Raw genomic sequence first — 18,098 nt, forward strand, 5'->3', positions numbered from 1 at the left:
ACACGCACACACAGCATGGGGGCAGTGAGTATCAGTGGAATACGGTGATTTAATGTGATAATGTAAATCAAAAAGGAGTGAAAATGATGTTACATGCACGTTCATGTACATAATACCGTATTTACTCCCATATAAGCAGGTGATGAATAAAATCAAACAAGGTATATTTGCAGTCAGGTGTTCCCAACACACACTTTACAAATACAATAAAGAACAATATGATTCCCCTTTATGTATCTATGACTCATCATCTTTAACTGTGTTAAAGTAAATTGTAGTTGGGGATTTCTCTCCACAGCAGATGTCTTTTTAAAAAAATCCTCCCTCTTCTTTGCGTCTGGGTAGAGGAAGAGCGACCTCATTTATTGTCACCTTCTAGGTTGTATTAGCACTTAAAAAGAAGAGGCCAGCATCCATCCTTTCTCCCATCCTGTCTGAATGCAAGTGACCTTTTCACCATTCAAGAGTCTTTGTTGTCACTGAGCATGACATGTCAATGATGTTAGAGCAAGATAATAAGAAAGATAAGAAAGATTATTAAGATATTAGAATAAAATAAACCAACATGCAATAAAAATATTTGTAAATGCAATTAAACATATACAAGAATGAAAATACACTAAACAATAAAATGTGCCGACAGCAGCTGAAGTAAACGTTAATGTTTTTTGGTGGTCTGTCATATCATTTAGTTCATATCATCATTATCTTGATGCAGTAATGCGTTCATCACTTTAATGCTGCAGCTGGTAGAAACGGGGCTTGATCCTCCCCCTGCAGCCTTCATGTGTCCCTGGATGACACTGAACCCCACATTGCTCCCGATGCTGTGCTGTCTGTGTTTGATGGGTGAATACGTTCAGTGTCTCCCCCCTGCAGGAGGTGTTCTCTGTAAGTCTGCAGCTACATCAGTTGGCTCAGACAGTCCTGTCCAGTGTCAGGAGCAGGATGCGGACTGATGTGGTGCAGGAGGTGTATCAGGACTTCCTGTGTCAAGTGACCGTTTTGTCTGGCTGTAATTGCGACGCCACCGACCCTGATGACCAGGTGACTGTCAGCTCGTGTGTGAGGAACCTTCTGTTTGACTCTGAGCTGTATGTGACTCCACTTCCCTTTTTCTCAGAGGTTCGAGCTGCACCTCTTTCAGTTTCAGGATCAGGTGTCAGACCTGGAAAGACAGCTGGTGTCTGTCCTCAGCAGAGCCTTTGAGGACTGCTGTGTCTCCTCTTCTGCAGCAAAGGTACGAGTTTATAAGTGTACCGCAGTTCAGCAGCAGCAGGGAGAGGAGCTCCGGTCTGATCTGGTCTGTGTTGCAGCTGGTGAAGATGTTCAGGTTCATCCTGGACCGTCCTCTAATCCAGGATCAGATGCGTCCTCACCTGATCCGACTGGTGGAGCTGGTCCTGGTGGAGCTGGAACAGACTGAGCTGCTGTTCCACGGTCAGAGAGAGGAATCAGAAACATTCAGCAAGTTCACTCCAGCTGCTGCAGCTCGACTCTGCTGGGCTCAGCAGCTCGAACTGAGAGCAGAAGATGCTCTGAACAGCTATAAAACTGTACAACACCTGTAAGATCCCCGTTCACTGCAACCATATCACTGTGCACACAGCAGGGGTCTGTACTCGGGACTTGTGGATCTGTGTGTGGTCTTTAGGTACCTGGACTCGGTCTTTAATGACAGTCTCTGTGTTACATTCAGGTGTGTGGACTCAGCTGTGTCCCAGCTGGTTCTACAGAGGTTCCAGCAGATTGTGGACCTCCTGCAGGACTTCAAAGACCGAGTGAGGTCAGACTGGAGCCGTCAACTGGACTCAGATTGTGGATTCATCCTGGAACAACCTCTGATACAGCACAACCAGCAAGGCATGCTGGGAGTTAACTGCAGCCACGAGGTCAGTCAGGAGAACTGGAGGATCTGGATTGAATGAGACTCACCTGCAGCCCTCGGTCACCTGTCTGCTGTCATTACCTGGGACAACAGGACACTTGACATTCTCAGTTCAAACTGATGTCATTGGTGTAGTCAACGCGGTTACCCCGGCGCCTCCACTTAGCTTCCATTTTGAATCTCTGAACAAGGTAAAATCAGCCCACTGCTCTCTCTCTGTGCAGATGATGCTGCTTTGAGAATATCACAGAAATTAAACTGCAGTTAAGCTGCAGAATTTTTTATAAGGCTTCCTGATAACAAACCTTCCCTCATGTAGATGCAACTAAGGCTCCCCTCCCCCAACACTCATTCACTCATCACATTTATGCTGATGGAAAGTCATCGTTTACTGTAGTTTACTCTCTTTTCATTGGTAATGATCCCGTGATGACCAGCAGACTCAGAGTGACAGCAGCTGCTCAGGGCTCGTTAGCTCTGACTAATACTCAGTTCTGAACAGCAGCCCTCTTAATTTATCTGATAAAATATCCTGATGTTTTAGTTCAGGCTGGAAACATTAACAAGCAAAGACAACTGCTGTGTGTGTGTGTGTGTCTGTTTGTGCGTGTGTGTGTGTGTGTCTGTGTGTGTGTGTGTGTGTGTCTGTGTGTGTCTTTGTGCATGTGTCTGTGTGCGTGTGTGTGTGCGTGTGTGTGTGTGTGTGTGTGTGTCTGTTTGTGTGTGTGTGCGCGCATGTGTGTGTGTTTGTGTTCAGCTGGAAGCAACACTGAGGGAGCTCAGGTATGTGAGCAGGGAGACGGATGTGGAGCTCCGCCCACATGCTGCTCGACTCTTCACCTGCAGAGATGATGTGACGCAGAGCTACCTGATCCTGAGTCACATGATGTCCTGCTACAACCAGGTAGACTCTCACACACACGCAGACTGTGGTGGTCCTGAAGCTGACAGTTAAATCCAAATGAAGATGAAGGTCATGTGACTGTGGTCGTCCTTCAGGTGCTGAGCGGCGTCCTGCAGGTGGAGCTCCCTCTGATCCAAGACCAGCAGCAGGACCTGTTCCAGACTCTGTCAGAACTGCAGAAGAACACCTGGAGCTGTGAAGGTGACAGATCACATGTTACATGACTCATCACATTACACATCCCATACAACAGACAAATAAATGACACACATGTCCCCCACAAGTACAGAGGGGAGAGGGAAGGAATTTATTGTGGGGACCACAGAAGAAGAAATGAAGGAGGAGGGGCTTCGAACAGTACACATACACAGTGTGCACATACTCAGTAATCAGGTATTTATCATCTGACAGTTTGTGTAATTATATTGACAAGCGGTCACTGGACATGTGACCCCTGTGTCTGTGTGTGTTGCTCAGGTGTGCAGCACCTGCTGGAGCGGCAGAGAGGGAGAGTGTTGATCTTGCATTCCACAGTGAGCGAGGCCAGAGCCAACATGGACGCCATGACGTGCATCATACAGGTACAGTATGATACCATTCCGGACTGATTACAGGTCACTTAAACTGTGCAAGAAACACAATCAGGTTTTTTCCTATTGAGTCAAAAACTACTCAAAAGACCAGTGTGTAGGGTTTAGTGGCATCTAGTGGTGGGATTGCAGATTGCAACTAGCTGAAAGACCCCTCGCCTCACCCTTCCTTTCTAAGCATGTAGGACAGGTGTCCTCAACTACTATTTGTCCGGGGTCCAGAATTTTTCCAAGCAGACACTGTCAGAGCCTAAGTTTCAAATAGCCAGTCAGACAAAACCACTAAAGATCATGCAATGCACTGAGCAATATGGCAGTCAAACTGCACAGGTCTGCATCGATCAGGCTTACGTCAAACAAGTTTAGTGTGTTACTGCACCTGCAGGGTTGGGCGGAGCTTCACCTGTTGCAGCACTCAGGTGACTCACTGCTTCATGGTGGAGCTACAGAGCAGAGCTGGAGAGGAATCAGGGAGGAGGGACAGCAGCTGCTCAGGTTGACACAGGTAACCACAATAACACCCTTGGAGGAGGGGGAGGAACAGGGAGATGAGGAGGAGAGACAGGTCCAGATGTGACTCTGCTGCTGTTTTTTAGGTGAACAGGAGTCTGTATGGGGCTGAGGACTCCTCTGAGTCCTGGATCAGGTATCTGAACCACATTGATGACAAGGTTCAGGACGGACTGTTCCAGCTGCTGCTCAGATCCCTTCACTTCCTGTCTGACAACATGAACCCACAGGTACACACACCTGGAAACACCTGTAGCTGTAGTGGAACATTAGATTAATTCTCTTGTGCTGCACAGATGATCTCATGGATTCCTGCTTCATGGATTTACTTTACTGTCTCTACTGAGTTTCTGTGTGTGCGTGTGTGTCTCTGTGTGCGTGCGTGTGTGTGTCTCTGTGTGTGCGTGCGTGTGTGTGTGTGTGTCTCTGTGTGTGCGTGCTTGCGTGTGTGTGTGTGTGTGTCTCTGTGTGTGCGTGCGTGTGTGTGTGTGTCTCTGTGTGTGCGTGCTTGCGTGTGTGTGTGTGTGTCTCTGTGTGCGTGCGTGCGTGTGTCTCTGTGTGTGCGTGCGTGTGTGTGTGTGTGTGTCTCTGTGTGCGTGCGTGTGTGTGTGTGTGTGTCTCTGTGTGTGCGTGTGTGTGTGTGTGTGTGTCTCTGTGTGCGTGCGTGTGTGTGTGTGTGTCTCTGTGTGTGCGTGCGTGCGTGTGTCTCTGTGTGTGCGTGCGTGCGTGTGTCTGTGTGTGCGTGTGTGTGTGTCTGCAGAGCTGCAGTCCTGCATTGTTTGCCGTCCGTCTGCAACTGCAGGAAACAGGAAGTGTGTTTGAGCCGTCACTGGACGGTGGTCTCTCTGACCTCCTGAAGACCATCATCGCTGACATTTACAAAGCAGCCAGTCTGCCGGCCAGGATCTCTGTTAGTCGCCCTGGCAACTACCAGGTGACTCTGACGTCACACATCCGCACGTTCAGCCAGGCTGCTGTTTGAGGCTTTACGAATCTTTGTGTACGTCTACCTGTCTGTCAGATGTCTCTGCAGCAGAGTCCGGATCTCTCTGCCTTGGAACAGGACATCATGCATCACCTGCTGCAGGTGAGGGAAGAGGCGGAGCATCTGAGGGCAGGGCTGGACAGGTACTCCTACTTGTGGCAGAGTGACAGGATGCAGGTGATACAAGACTTCCTGACCTACAGCAGACAGCTGGGACCTGAGGAGCTGGAGGCCGAGGAAACCCCACCCACCCTGAAGGACTTCAAGAGAGAGGTGAGACACACCTGTCCATGTGTTTCCGTCCTGGTGTTGTTATCCAGGTGTTTTACTCCAGACATTTGAATGCAGCTAATCTGCTTTGTTCTGGAGTAAATGTTTGACGTAGTGTCGTTAAATGTGTTCCTGTAACCACCTGTGTGCCGCGTCGTGTGTGGAGACTCTGCTGTGGACAGGTGTTGATCAGGTTTGTTCGTGCCACCTGATCCTGCTGTCCATCACTCTGGTCTCACCTGCCGGTGTCTGTGATGTGTTGCTTCAGATTGAATCACTCCACAGACTGAGCAGAGAGGTGACTCACCTGGATGATGTCATAGTCCTGCACAGCTGGCTGCAAGTTGACCTCCGACCCTTCAGAGAATCCCTGCTGTCAGTCATCCATGACTGGAGACGCATGTACACAGAGCACCTGCTGGACAGGTGGAGTGACAGGTAAACTCACCTGAGACCTGAGTGTGTGTTAGGACTGGGTGGTAATTCAGTGATGACAGCAGCAGCGTCTGTTTCATTACGTCACGAACAAACTCTACTAATATTGTTGTGGGGACATAAATCTGTTTACTCAGTCACGTTGCAGGGGGGACACACCTTCCTGATGAGGACAACATGTCCCTGTGATGTAAATCACTAAGTTTTAGAGTATGGTAGTGTTAGGTTTAGACTAAGGTTAGGGTTAGGGTTAGGCTAGTGGTTAGGGTAGGTCTCCAGGAAATGAATGGAAGTCTGTAATATCCCCAAAAACTATGGAAACCAGACTGTGTGTGTGTGTGTGTGTGTGTGTGTGTATGTGTGTATGTGTGTGTGTCCAGTCTGCAGCAGGTGATGTGTGCTGACGGTGATGAAGAGTCTTCATCCTCCTCCAGCATCCCTCCGACAGAAACCATGGTCCTGTTGGAAGCTGCAGGAGTCCAGCTTCCTGAACACCTGTCAGCTCAGCTACAGGTAGGAACAGCCCTCTGACATCACTGCTGACCTCACAGTGTGGTTCCTGCTGCTGCGGAGGGAAGCATCATTTCATCGTAATACTTCTACTGCTGTGCCCGGTGGCAGTTTGATTGAAGTCTATGGGAGAAACACGCTGGAGTCAACATGTCTCAGTCACGACCTTTGATATTAATACAATATGTATTCTTCACTTCTCTTCGGTTCCTGTGCTCTTCATCATGACTGACGGGGCTAATAACAGCTAATGTTATGACATGTTTATTGATTGAAGTACAGTCACTGCCCCCCACCCAATGTCCCAGACACTCAGGTATTATCTGATCATGGAGCCTGGTGTTCAGTCACACCATTCAGACTGACCGAAACACAGATAACCTGTCACCCCGTTCATTATTACATTAGATTATCTTTGGAACAAATGTTCAAACTGGGCAGCAGAGCTGAAAAGGCTTAAAAACAAACATTGAAACCTGACACAGAGCTGAAAGACTGGGGCGGGACGGGAGCTGACTGCTTACATGAAGTGACCTGGAGACGCTGATCAAGCTGTAATGTTGTGCATCGTGTCCTCTGATTGAAAAACGCTGAATTGGCGGCACTGACAGACGTTCTGGAACGTTTTGTTGTACGAAGAAGCTTCCGGCTGGACAGAATAATATACGGAGATGATGCTGTCATCCATATTGTTGTAATAGTGAACTCCTCCCTCACATGAGCGTGTGTTTGAAGTAGCTGGAGGGGGGGTTTCTTTGCTCTGTTTAATCCTGCTGAAGAACGTTGATGAACTGATGTGTAGTTTACTCACCTGTCCTGTTCAGACTGTGTCACTGTATATTTTTAGTTTCCTCTTCATGAGCATCATGTAGTCCAGATGTTCTGTCCTGTTACTGTTTCTTCTTCTGTTTCTTTATTTCTCAGCTTTGATGGACTGAAGAGGACAGCAGAGGACTGAAGAGGACAGCAGAGGACAGCAGAGGACAGCAGAGGCGACACTCATTGTTTCAGTTCTTCATTCAGTTCAGTTCAGTTAGTTCGGGGAGCAGATTGTTCAGACGGTGAATTAATGACTTCTGGCATTAAGTCTGACACTAAACATTAACAAACAGTGTTAATGTCAATAAAGTTTGTTGCAGTTCATTAAATGAGCTTTTGTTCGTGCGTTCATGTTCAGACGATACAAAGACAGGAAGGTTCAGTGATGTGCAGCCAGCTGTCAGATTTCTCTTCAGAGTCAAGAATCAGCTCAAACAGTGAAGACCTGACGTGTTTGATCACAGCTGAATCCTGATTGGTGCTCTGTGGTCTGAAGCCAGACGTTGAACCTCCGGACTCCACAGACTGTGATGTGTTCACTGTCATCTTGTCAAGTCTGGGAGGCAGCAGGGGTGGAGTGGAAGAAGAAAGTGACATGACAAGACTCAAGTACGAGTACCTGGAATGCGTACTTTGGTACAGTAGGTGAGTGCATGTAGTGGCGGGGGGGTCGATCAATCGATCAGATTAACTGAACTGTTGACAGTTTTTCTGACCGGGACTTCTCGAGCTGTTTGAGGATCATCATACTGTCCAATCATATTCTCTTCATCACATCGAGATGACGACAGTCTGTTGTGATGTCGTCACATCCTTCTTATTGATTGGTTCATTTCTGAGTGACGGCTGCGGAGGTGCACGAGGTTTGAGGACTCAGTGTGAGTCAGACAGGTGAGGCTCTACCTGGCTGCAGTGACTCGAGGCGGTACGGGACAGTCATGTTGGTGAAGTGGATCTGCTGTGGTCTGAACTGGGTTCCTGCTGGTTCACACAGGCTGAATAAACCTCATTCATTACAGGTTAGAATGGAAATAAAGAACATGGGACTAAAGGTGAGGACGCAGGGCGGAGAGGTGCTGGGGAGGCCTGGGACCTGGTTTTTAAAGCCAGGTTTTCTAAAAACCATCAACTGATAAAAGTGTGGGGGCGTCACGTAAACACTGATCCAGAGTGTTAAACTGATCCATGTTCAGGCTTCGCTCGACTCACTCGGAGATGGCGCTGGTTATGGCGACATGCAGCAGCAGTGTGTGAGGTGTCCGTTTGGTTGGCTGTGTTTTAAGTGTGTCTTAGTGTCTTTATTTACTCTTTTTACTAACTCTTTTAACCACTTGTGGAAGACGATGGCGGCAGGGAACCAACCCAGTTTTGGGGGCATTCTCTTCATTTTAACAATTTTATTCCACTTTTTACTTGGAGTATGTGAGTGTGGTAAACCTCACCAGTATAGCCGCGACTTCTTACTTCTGCTCCGTGACTCCGGGGTGGGCATTGTGGATCCCTCGACAGCGGTTCCTCCGGAGATCAACCGGTTGAATCCCTTCACGAAGAACCGGAGCTGGTCGAACGGGCCGAGGCGGGCGAGGAAAAGGGGGAAACGCGGCGGACTGCGGCAGAGGCTCAAGCGGCAGGGCCACCGTCGGATACCGCTACCCACCGTCATCCTGGCTAATGTCCAGTCGCTCCGGAATAAAGTGGATGAGCTTCAGGGTAACGTCAAGTACCTGGCAGAGTACAGGGAGGCATGTATCCTGGCCCTCACGGAGACCTGGCTCAAGGAGCAAGATCCACAGTCGGAGTTGGAGATCGATGGATTTGGAGTTCCCTTCCGCCTTGACAGAGACCCCGCAGTGACCGGCAAGTCACTCGGCGGGGGTGTGTGTCTCTACGTCAATAAAAACTGGTGTGATACGGTGATTGTCAGGGAGACACTGTGCACCAAAGACATTGAACTTCTGTCCGTGTCCCTGCGACCGTTTTATCTCCCCAGGGAATTCCCACAGTTATTTATTACTGTGGTTTATGTTCACCCAAAGGCTAATGCTGATGTAGCTACTCAGGCTATGCTAAAAACAGTGCAGCGGCTGCAGGGGTTAACGCCGGATGCACCGCACTTTATCTTGGGTGATTTTAATCACTGCAAACCGTCAAAGTCCTTGGGTAACTTCTACCAATATGTGACGTGTCCCACTCGACACGCGAAGTGTCTGGACCTTTGCTTTGGATCCGTGAAGGGAGCATATAAGTCCTTCAGCAGAGCTCCACTCGGCATGTCCGATCACAACACGGTTTATTTAGTTCCGTCCTACAAACCCGTCCTGAAGAGGAACAAGCCGGAGAGAAGATTGGTTCCTGTTTGGTCAGAGGAATCAATCCACTGCCTCCAGGACTGCTTCCACAACACGGATTGGGATTTGTTCACAAATGTTTGCGAGGATATTAACGAACTAACTGATGTTGTCTCATCATATGTTTCTTTTTGTGAGGCATCCATCATTCCGCAAAAAGAAATTTTCCTCTACCCCAATAACAAACCATGGGTGACAAAAAGTGTCAAAACTTTGATCAATCAGAGGAACATTTGTTTCGCTCAGGGTGACACTACTAGATATAGGGACTTCCAAAAACAGCTTAAGAAGGAGCTTAAACTTGCTAAATGCCAATATAAGGACAAGGTTGAGAGGATGCTAAGGGCAGGTAGCTCTCGGCCCGCATGGGAGGGGGTCAAATCAATGATGGGGATGCAATCAAAGAAGAGCCATGTCTCTCTTACTAGGAAGCCTGATCTGGTGCTCTCGAATGAACTCAACAATTTTTACAACCGTTTTAACAACTGTAATTTTAATGAGGAACTGTCGGTTTTTAAAAATGTTGTCTCCTCTCAGAATATTGTTGTCTACAGGGGCAAAGTGTGTAAACTTTTCCGGGGAGTCAAGGAAAGGAAAAGCCCTGGCCCGGATGGCATTGGAGGGCGTGTTCTTAAGAACTGTGCTGACCAGCTGTCAGACATATTTACTTTTATTTTTTCAATGTCCCTCCAGCTTCATAAGGTCCCCTCACTTTGGAAAGACTCCATTATTGTCCCAGTTCCCAAATCTGCATCCCCCAAATCACTAAATGATTTCAGACCCGTGGCGTTAACTTCCCTAGTCATGAAATCTTTTGAGAAGATTGTCAAGGAAGCACTTCTGACCTGTGTTCAAGATAACCTGGACCCACTGCAGTTCGCTTATAGGTCAGGCAGAGGTGTTGAGGATGCATTAGCCACCCTTTTAAATCTTGTCTTGACTCATCTTGAGGGAGCCAAGACTTTTGCTCGTCTTTTATTTATTGACTTTTCATCAGCTTTTAACTGCATACAGCCACACATTTTAGCAGAGAGACTGAGGGACTTCCACAGCATCGATCCTGGTCTAATAGCCTGGCTAATGGACTTTTTAACAGAAAGACCACAACGTGTGAGGGTAAATGGTGTTTTTTCAGACACTCTCGTCTCCTCCACTGGATCACCTCAGGGCTGCGTCCTTTCACCATTACTGTTTGTTTTGTACACGAACGAGTGCCGTAGCCAACATGTGGGGCGTCACATCTTGAAATTCGCAGATGACTCAGTAATCGTGTCCTTACTGAGCAGTGACGACCCTGACCATGGCCCTGTAGTGAAGGAATTCACAGACTGGTGTTCCTCATCTTTTATGTGTATTAATGTGTCAAAGACTAAGGAAATGCTGATAGACTTCCGCAAACATCTGTCAGCCACTCCTCCTCTTGTCATCGAGGATCAAACCATTGAGCTGGTCCATAATTACAAATACCTTGGTACTAACATTGATGACAAGCTGTCTTTTGATCTCCATGTTGATGCTGTTTGCAGGAAGGCACATCAACGCATGTACTTCCTGAGGAAATTGCGGAGTTTTAATGTTGACTGCACTTTTATGAGAATGTTTTATTCTTGTTTTATTGAGTCTGTTCTGACATTTTCTTTTATTTGCTGGCACGGCTTACTTTCCCTCAAGAACAAAAACAGACTGCAGGGAATAGTGAGAGTGTGCAGCAAAATTGCAGGCATTCACCTCAATGATCTCGCTGACATGTACAAGCTCAGGACCCTGAATAAGGCCCGCTCGATTCTCACTGACGAGTGTCACCCTTTGGTTGGTGAGTTTGTGCTGCTCCCGTCAGGCCGCAGGTTCATCCTGCCAAGATGCAGGACCAACAGACTTAAATACTCTTTTGTCCCTGCTGCCATAGGTCTTCTGAACAAGTGACTGACTAATGTACTGTCCCATCTATTTTCTCTGTGCAATATGTTGTTGTTTTTTTTTTGTGATTGTTGCCTGTTTTTGTTACTGCTGGCTGTAGAGCAATTTGCCCCACGGGGACAATAAAGACTCCTTGAACTCCTCTGAGACATCTGGATCTTCACTGAGCTGCATCATACAAACTATGATCGACTCCCTCGACCTGTCTCTCCTCTTCATCAGTCCTCTTCATCAGTCTACATGAACATAATGAAGTTTATGTGAAGTAGACACGATGTGAGACCTACAGATCTACTCCTGTACCTATCATTACTGAGATGGACTTTTCTGTCACTCGACTCCACCCAGTGGGGGCCTCGGGCTCGTCTTCAGGCCAGCTCCAGACCAAACAGGAAGACTCAGTTCTTTAGTTCTTGCAGCTGCTCGATGTGTCCTGACTCCACATGTATTCACCTTCTCTGCTGTGCAGCCAGGAGCCTTCAGAGGGGACGGGGTTCATCAGAGTCCACCTGTATGCAGAGTAAATACACCTGTCCAGCATCATGAAGAGCAGCAGCTCATCAGAGACGCAGCAGAGCCACAGTAAAACAGCTGGGGGGGGGGGGGGGGAGGGGCTCACCTGAGGGCCGGCTGCTGGAACAGCGTCCTGATTAACTTCTGATTCTTGACAGAGACACAAAGAACCACAACAAGATAAATAAATGATTTAATAGAATTTCTTTCTGTTGAAAAGCTGTTTGCTGTTAGACAGACGGACAGGTCCGGTCTACAGTCTGGTGCTGGTCTAACACCGATCCCCTTCAGGACCAGAACAAACCAGAAAGTAATAGAGGCACGATGAGAAACCTACAGAGAAACGTGATCTAAAAAAAATAAAAATTAAAGTCCTGTTAACACTCAGCATCTCCATGGCAACAGAAAAACAAACATTAACTCTATCAGCGTCTGTTTTGTCCCGCAGGTTTGAGTCCCAGCCGGCTCGGAGGTCAGAGATCACAGAGGGGGCTTCGCCCGACTGCTGATGACATCACGCAGCAGCCAATCAGAGAGCAGCTAGCGGCGGTAGACTCCGAAGGCCACCAGGCTGAGGAAGATGGTGACTCCGACCAGCGAGGCGGTGGCCGGGGCGGTGAAGAACTGCCTGTACTGGATCTGACAGTACCACAGCACCGACAGCATGAGGACCAGCAGGGGGACCATCAGGCTGCCCACGTTCAGAGCCACCTGCACCTGGTCGGCAGGCCGCGCCCCCCCTGCCGCCGCCCGGCTGGCATGCTGGGAGATGTGACAGTGCAGGACACAGTTATGGACCAGGTTCAGAGAGGCCAGAGTCTGAGCGTCGTCCTGCAGCAGCTGACCCTGATAGATCAACCGGACCTGCTGCTCCTGGCCTGCAAAGTAGGTCCTGTAAGGGAGGGGGTCAAAGGTCAAAACCAAACAACGTTCTTCAGGGTCCATTATCAAGAGTCTCAGAGCAGGAAATCAGTCGTCAGCCCCCCCATAAAAACAGGAAGCTGTAAATAAATGAAATCATTCACGAATAAATCGTTCAGAAAGCCTCACTGGATCATCACTGATGATGATGATGATGAAGATGTCTGCTGTGACATCATTCTGTCCATAACTTCCTGTTGTTGCACCTGAACGCACCTGTCGTCTCACAGTATGAAAACCCCTCAGGACTGTTTTCCTGCTCTGATATGTTTGATAAGTGGACCGACAGGTAGAAACAGAGTATTACTGCAGTAACTGGTACTCGAGGCAGTACTGGTGTAGTACAACACAGTAACATTACCGTTTGATGTATCCGATGGTGTCCTGTGGTTTCACCTGAGCTGTTCTCTCTGTGTCGTTGAGAAACTTCAGTCTGACCACCATGTTCCTCTGGGAGGATGAAGGCTCTCCTCCTCCTCCTCCTCCTCCTCCTCTGCTCCTCAGACCATCTCCTCCCCCTGCCTCCTCCCTCCCTCCCCCCTCCCCCTCCTCTTTGTCCTCCTGGGGGGAGGTGTTGGTGGGCGAAGCTTCTGTCAGAGAGCTGTCACTCACAGAGTCAGAGGGCAACGTTGATGATGATGATGATGAAGAGGTGGTGTTGGTGGAGAGGGGGGGGGTGTCCTGGCGGGTGGGGATGCTCCTCTGTGACGGGGCGGGGCCTGTGGCGGAGGTGAACAGGTGCTCCGGGGGCTCGGAGGTGCGGGTGGAGATCCAGGCCAGCAGCAGCACCAGGAGGAGCAGCAGAGAGCCGAACAGCAGCGTCACCTCGTCTCCGACACCTTCGATCAGAGCCATCGCCACGGCAACACCCGCTGAGGTTCACACAGGCCACAACCTGCACGCAGGGGGCGGAGTTTAGATCATTTACTACCTGGAACAAGATCATTTACTAGAGCTGAAAGTGAGGAAGGTTGAAAGGGTCTCTACACCTGTTCGACACATAAAGCGGTGAGGTCACAGTGATGTCATCACACAGATAAACAGAAACTGGACAGATGTTCTTCTCTGTGGTGCTTCACACACCGCAGGAGTCCAGAATATCTGGTCACGTGACAGTTTACAGACCCAGTCTGATCCTCCTGAACTGCTCGCAGACTCCTCGGACAGTTTGATGTTCAGGAGTTAAAACCTGGATGATGACGTCAGGACGTTCTGAGCGGGGGCACGATAACCAGAGAGAATGTTAACTGTTAGCCCCGGAGCCGCTGACGGTGTTGCCGAGCAACGTGAACATTGATGCCATCAGTCTGCTTCCTGAGGTCACCTGAGGGGGACACGTTTCTGCTGATCTGTGTGATTTCACATTCTGGCATTCTGAGCTCAGCGTAAACAAAGTGACGAAGCAGAAAGTAAAAAAAAACTCAATACTGAACCAGGACACCAGGACAAACATGTGGCTTCCTGTCTTCTACCGTACTCATGTCCTTCCTGTTAACTTGAACAGGCAGAGGCTGACAACCGACATCACATGTCGCATCACTTCCTGTTCGTTCTAAACAGCAAAGTGATGTTTGTGTGAAGGGTTAATATGTCATCTTCAGCACAGAGCAGAGGTCTTCATACGGACTCCAATCTGATCTCAGATCAGCGTTTACAGAAAAGAGAAAACAACCGGATTCTGAATGGAGTTTGGTTGAGGGTCTGTCCCTGCGGACCTCCGTGTCTCTACTAACATTCATACCAGCTGTCACTCCTGGCATTTTAATGATGACGATCAGACTTCACCACCTCAAACTAAATTAAAAAGTTTCTCGCAGTCCAAACTGACCTTCAAATGTCTCGTTTTGCCCAAAACTCAACTGTTGAACAAACAGCGTTAAACCATCAACCTGTTAACTGTGTTAACAGGTTGATGGTTCAGAAACACACGTTGGTCTAAACCTCATTTCGCTCCTGTTTTAATCATCTTTTCTTTCTGAACATGTGTTCATTGTTCATAGAGTGAAAAGCAGTGAATCGTGTTTTGTTATTTTTTTTAATTTAATTAAGAAATCAGAAAAGGAGCATTATCCAGACCTGGAAGAGACTAAAATCAAATTCCATACTTTTCCATCCTGCATAGGAACAGCTGTCTCCACATTACAGCCCATCAGACACTGGATACCTCAGAGCATCATCGAAGTGATGAAGAGCCTTCATCTGTCAGCTGAATTTCAACCTTTCCCACCGTCTCAACTGACGGACACTGACAGCTTTTCATTCGCTCCCATTTCGTTTGGGTTCATCATCTGGATGGTTCAGTCCAAATAAACGATATTAACAACATCTAATCAATAAACCCAGCTCCTGCGGGTCAGCAGTCTGCAGAGCATTGTGGGTAATCGGGACAGAGTTCAGTTTGTGGGAATAAATCTGTTGTTCATGAAGAAATGTGTTTAATCTGCAGCCTGCGTCACTGATAATCTCACACACACACACACGATTTCTGTCATGTTGCTATAGAAACTACAGATGAACTGATTAATTGGTGATCAAAGAATTTGGCTTCAGGACTTTTTTTCAAAATTCAATAGAAATTCTGTGTCTGAAAGGTAATATAAGAACAATGAGGACTAAAATGTCACTACTGAGCAGATAAACATTAAATGAAGTCGTTTGTGCCGCAGCGACGGGCTTCGTTAATGTTTGACTTCGCTCAGGTGGATCACACTCAGGTCCAATCAGCTGATTTATTATTGATCCCTAAGGTTCGCTTGGCTTTGACTCCATATTCTGTTGAATTTCTGAGCTGCTGTTTAAATAAAGGTTGAACGGAGACATTTCTGATTTTGTCTGTGTGATGAGGATCAACCAGGACTGAAGTTAACAGACTGACCTCAGACCAGAAACACTCTATCACGTCAGTTCATAATATCTGACGTATCGACCGATTCATCGATCAGCAGCAGGATGATCATTGGTTTTTCACTGATGGACACAGGTAAAACCTGCTGTGTTGGAGTCGTTACCAGCTGTTCTCGGAGGTCATTGGATGATGAAAGTCATCGGTAGCTGCAGCGCTGGACTTTACTTTCATCCTTTTGTCGACATTGTTTGGAACTTTTCTGCTTTCAGCAAACTGCAGTACAGAAGTCATGAAGTGTCACGTGACTGTGTTTACACAGCAGGTGAACGTGAGAAACCTGTTCAAACTTTACAACAACTTTAACTTTGACTGTCATCCGATGAAGACTAACGATCTGTTAGTGTTTAGTTTCCGGTTTGTTCTGAGTTGATTACATTTCTAAAGCTGTTCGGGGTCCTGTGCAGTACCTCTGACGCACTGTTTGGGGACGTACAGGTGTAGCTACGGCTCACCTGGACGAGCTGCCGCTTAGCTGATCGGCGGTCAGTGCGGACATTAAATCAAAAGCTCCACTTTAGCAGCATTACAGCAACAAGCTGCTATTGATTAACTGAACTCGCGTTAATATGGTCCGAATTGCCAGAGGAGCTGCTGAGAGCCAGCCGGACAGGAAGTCAGCTAAGCTACATGCTAACTGCTGCTAGCGTCAGTTATCAGGTCATTAAGAAAACTACAAGCAGAGTCAGAGACTCCGCACATAAACAAGATCAAGTCGTAACTTACTGTTCAGCTTAGAAACCTCATATCAGAGAGCGTTAGCCTGCAGGCTAATCAGGCTAATCTGTTCTGACTGCTGCTCTCGACACTTCCTGCTTCTTCTCCTCCGTCTTCTTCGGTGGTTCAGACGGAAGTGACGCAGTGGTGACGTGATCTTGTGCTTCTTCTTCTTCTTCTTCTTCTTCTTCTTCTTCTTCTGTTTCAGTTTAAACAAACCTCTTGAAGGCGCACAGCGCCACCTGCTGTTCCGGCTGTCTGAGGCTCTGATGTGGCTCCTTCTTCCAGACATTATCTTGTCTGCCTTCATCACGCAGTCTTCCTCTCTCTGCTTCCTGCTCGTTGCAGTGCAGTGAAAGTCTGTCTTTGTCCCTCTGTTTGGCTGCGTCTCATTTCCTTTCTGGTCTGTGTCGGCACACTTTAATTTTTAAAAGCCTGATCAGTTTGCCTTCAGCCTCTGAGCTGATCACCTCTGGCGTGACATTGAAGTCAATATTAACTAAACAATGACTTAAATACATGAATACGAGCTCTTCGGTCATGGCTGCCGCTGTTCCTGCTGGTCGGACAGAAACACTCTTTATTTAATGCTTTGTATTTTATGTTGTATTATTTCTAATCGTGGACTTGTTTCAGTCTGAGTACTGATGTTTACCTCCACCTCTGAAAATGGATGATGGTCTTCGTGGTCTTTGAGGATTCAGTCTGATGCGTTAGTCTCAGCAGTCCTGCTGAGTCTTCTTTGACAGCTGTTCCTCTTCCTCGTCCTCTTCCTCGTCCTCGTCCTTTCACCTTCGCTCAGTGAACAGGTGAGAGCTTCTCTGTGTCTCCTGCTTCAGTCAGAACATCATCAGTGGCAGTTATCTCAGCAGCCCTGTGCTTCCTTCTCACTGAACTTCATTAGTTCACTCACATTCAGGAGCGGGGCGGTGCTTCGACTCACCTGTCGAGCTCACCTCCACCTGGTCAGCCCGTCCTGAGGCTGCAGACTGTCATGACCCGTGCTGTGCATGCCGGTTTTTTGTTAACTTTCCCCTCGTTTGTTGTCTTTGTCTGGTTTTTGTCACATCCTGTTTTTATTTTGAAGGTTCATGTTATGTTTTTTTGTTTGCTTTACTTCCTGTGTTTTCCCGCCCTTGTGATTGTCTGATGTGTTTCACCTGTGTGTCATTAGTGTTCCCTCCTTGTGTATATAAGTCACCTTGCCATTTTGAGACTTTATGCCGTAGCCCCATAGTGAGTGTTTGTTGTTCGTCGTTCGTTGCTGTGCTGTGCTGTGCTGTGCTGTGCTGTGCTGTGCTGTGCTGTGTTTCATGTGTTTCATGTGTTTCATGTGAGTGTTTCCTTCGTTTGTCTTTGTTCTTGCTTTTGCTGCATTCATGCAAATGTGTGTCCTCTTGTCCTTTGTTTTGTCCATGTAAGTTTCTCGTGTTGCTCTGTTGTGTTTGTGTTGTTCTGTGTTTCTGGATGTTTTACCCTCGTGTGTCTTTATTCATGGTTCCTTGAATTTTGGTTTTCTTTGTGTTTAATGAATTTGTTTATTTGAATCTGTGCCCCCTGTGTGTCTGCATCTGGGTTCAACCCTTAGTTCCCATAACCCCCCCGTCCTGACACAGACAGGCTGTGCTCACATCAGTTAGATGTATAATGTGACGTGCGCCCTCCGTGCACGTTGTGTCGTCACAGACCCACGTGCTCCAGTTCAGGTAGTCCGTCCGTCGACCCCTCAGCATCTGTCGCTGCGGGGGTCGGCGGGATGGTTCCGTCCCCCCTCAGCTGGGGTCCGTCATGGATACTTGCTAATTCTCAGGTCTTTTCATGTACGTTCACACTATTAATTAGTGTGTGATAAACTGGAACAATAGTGTT

At 47.8% G+C, this 18,098-nt stretch overlaps 2 protein-coding genes across 4 annotated transcripts in view; one reads left to right on the top strand and one right to left on the bottom strand.

Annotated features, from left to right (window-relative positions):
- LOC121615016 (dynein heavy chain 17, axonemal-like) overlaps positions 1-7,191 on the top strand; it is a 9,895-nt gene extending 2,704 nt beyond the window's left edge. For 2 of the 3 annotated variants that reach the window (XM_041949146.1, XM_041949148.1), the window contains 13 exons: positions 880-1,047; positions 1,124-1,240; positions 1,317-1,567; positions 1,700-1,892; positions 2,646-2,792; positions 2,888-2,993; positions 3,270-3,373; positions 3,768-3,887; positions 3,979-4,122; positions 4,653-4,826; positions 4,914-5,150; positions 5,416-5,585; positions 5,963-7,191. In XM_041949146.1, the coding sequence (XP_041805080.1) occupies positions 880-1,047; positions 1,124-1,240; positions 1,317-1,567; positions 1,700-1,892; positions 2,646-2,792; positions 2,888-2,993; positions 3,270-3,373; positions 3,768-3,887; positions 3,979-4,122; positions 4,653-4,826; positions 4,914-5,150; positions 5,416-5,585; positions 5,963-6,113 (2,082 nt within the window). In that variant the 3' untranslated portion in view covers positions 6,114-7,191. The remainder of the gene's footprint in view (positions 1-879; positions 1,048-1,123; positions 1,241-1,316; positions 1,568-1,699; positions 1,893-2,645; positions 2,793-2,887; positions 2,994-3,269; positions 3,374-3,767; positions 3,888-3,978; positions 4,123-4,652; positions 4,827-4,913; positions 5,151-5,415; positions 5,586-5,962) is intronic. The other variant, XM_041949147.1, reaches the window with a different exon arrangement.
- A 4,678-nt stretch (positions 7,192-11,869) lies between these two features.
- On the bottom strand, positions 11,870-16,366 carry tmub1 (transmembrane and ubiquitin-like domain containing 1). The gene is made up of 3 exons (XM_041948271.1): positions 16,239-16,366; positions 12,972-13,505; positions 11,870-12,581 (listed from the first exon to the last, which is right to left on the bottom strand). The coding sequence occupies exons 2-3, from the start codon at positions 13,463-13,465 to the stop codon at positions 12,230-12,232; spliced, it is 846 nt and encodes a 281-aa protein (XP_041804205.1). The 5' UTR covers positions 13,466-13,505; positions 16,239-16,366; the 3' UTR covers positions 11,870-12,229.
- Between the last annotated feature and the right edge of the window lie 1,732 nt (positions 16,367-18,098).

This window comes from Chelmon rostratus, chromosome 12 (genome assembly GCF_017976325.1).
Source record: "Chelmon rostratus isolate fCheRos1 chromosome 12, fCheRos1.pri, whole genome shotgun sequence".
NCBI lineage: Eukaryota > Metazoa > Chordata > Actinopteri > Chaetodontiformes > Chaetodontidae > Chelmon > Chelmon rostratus.

What these genes read in the sequence shown, in the direction of transcription:
- tmub1 (XM_041948271.1), bottom strand. Translation starts at nt 13,465, where the DNA reads ATGGCTCTGATCGAAGGTGTCGGAGACGAGGTGACGCTGCTGTTCGGC. An exon ending in ACCATCGGATACATCAAACG is followed by an intron (nt 12,582 to 12,971) that starts GTAATGTTACTG and finishes CCTCCCTTACAG; the next exon opens with GACCTACTTTGCAGGCCAGG.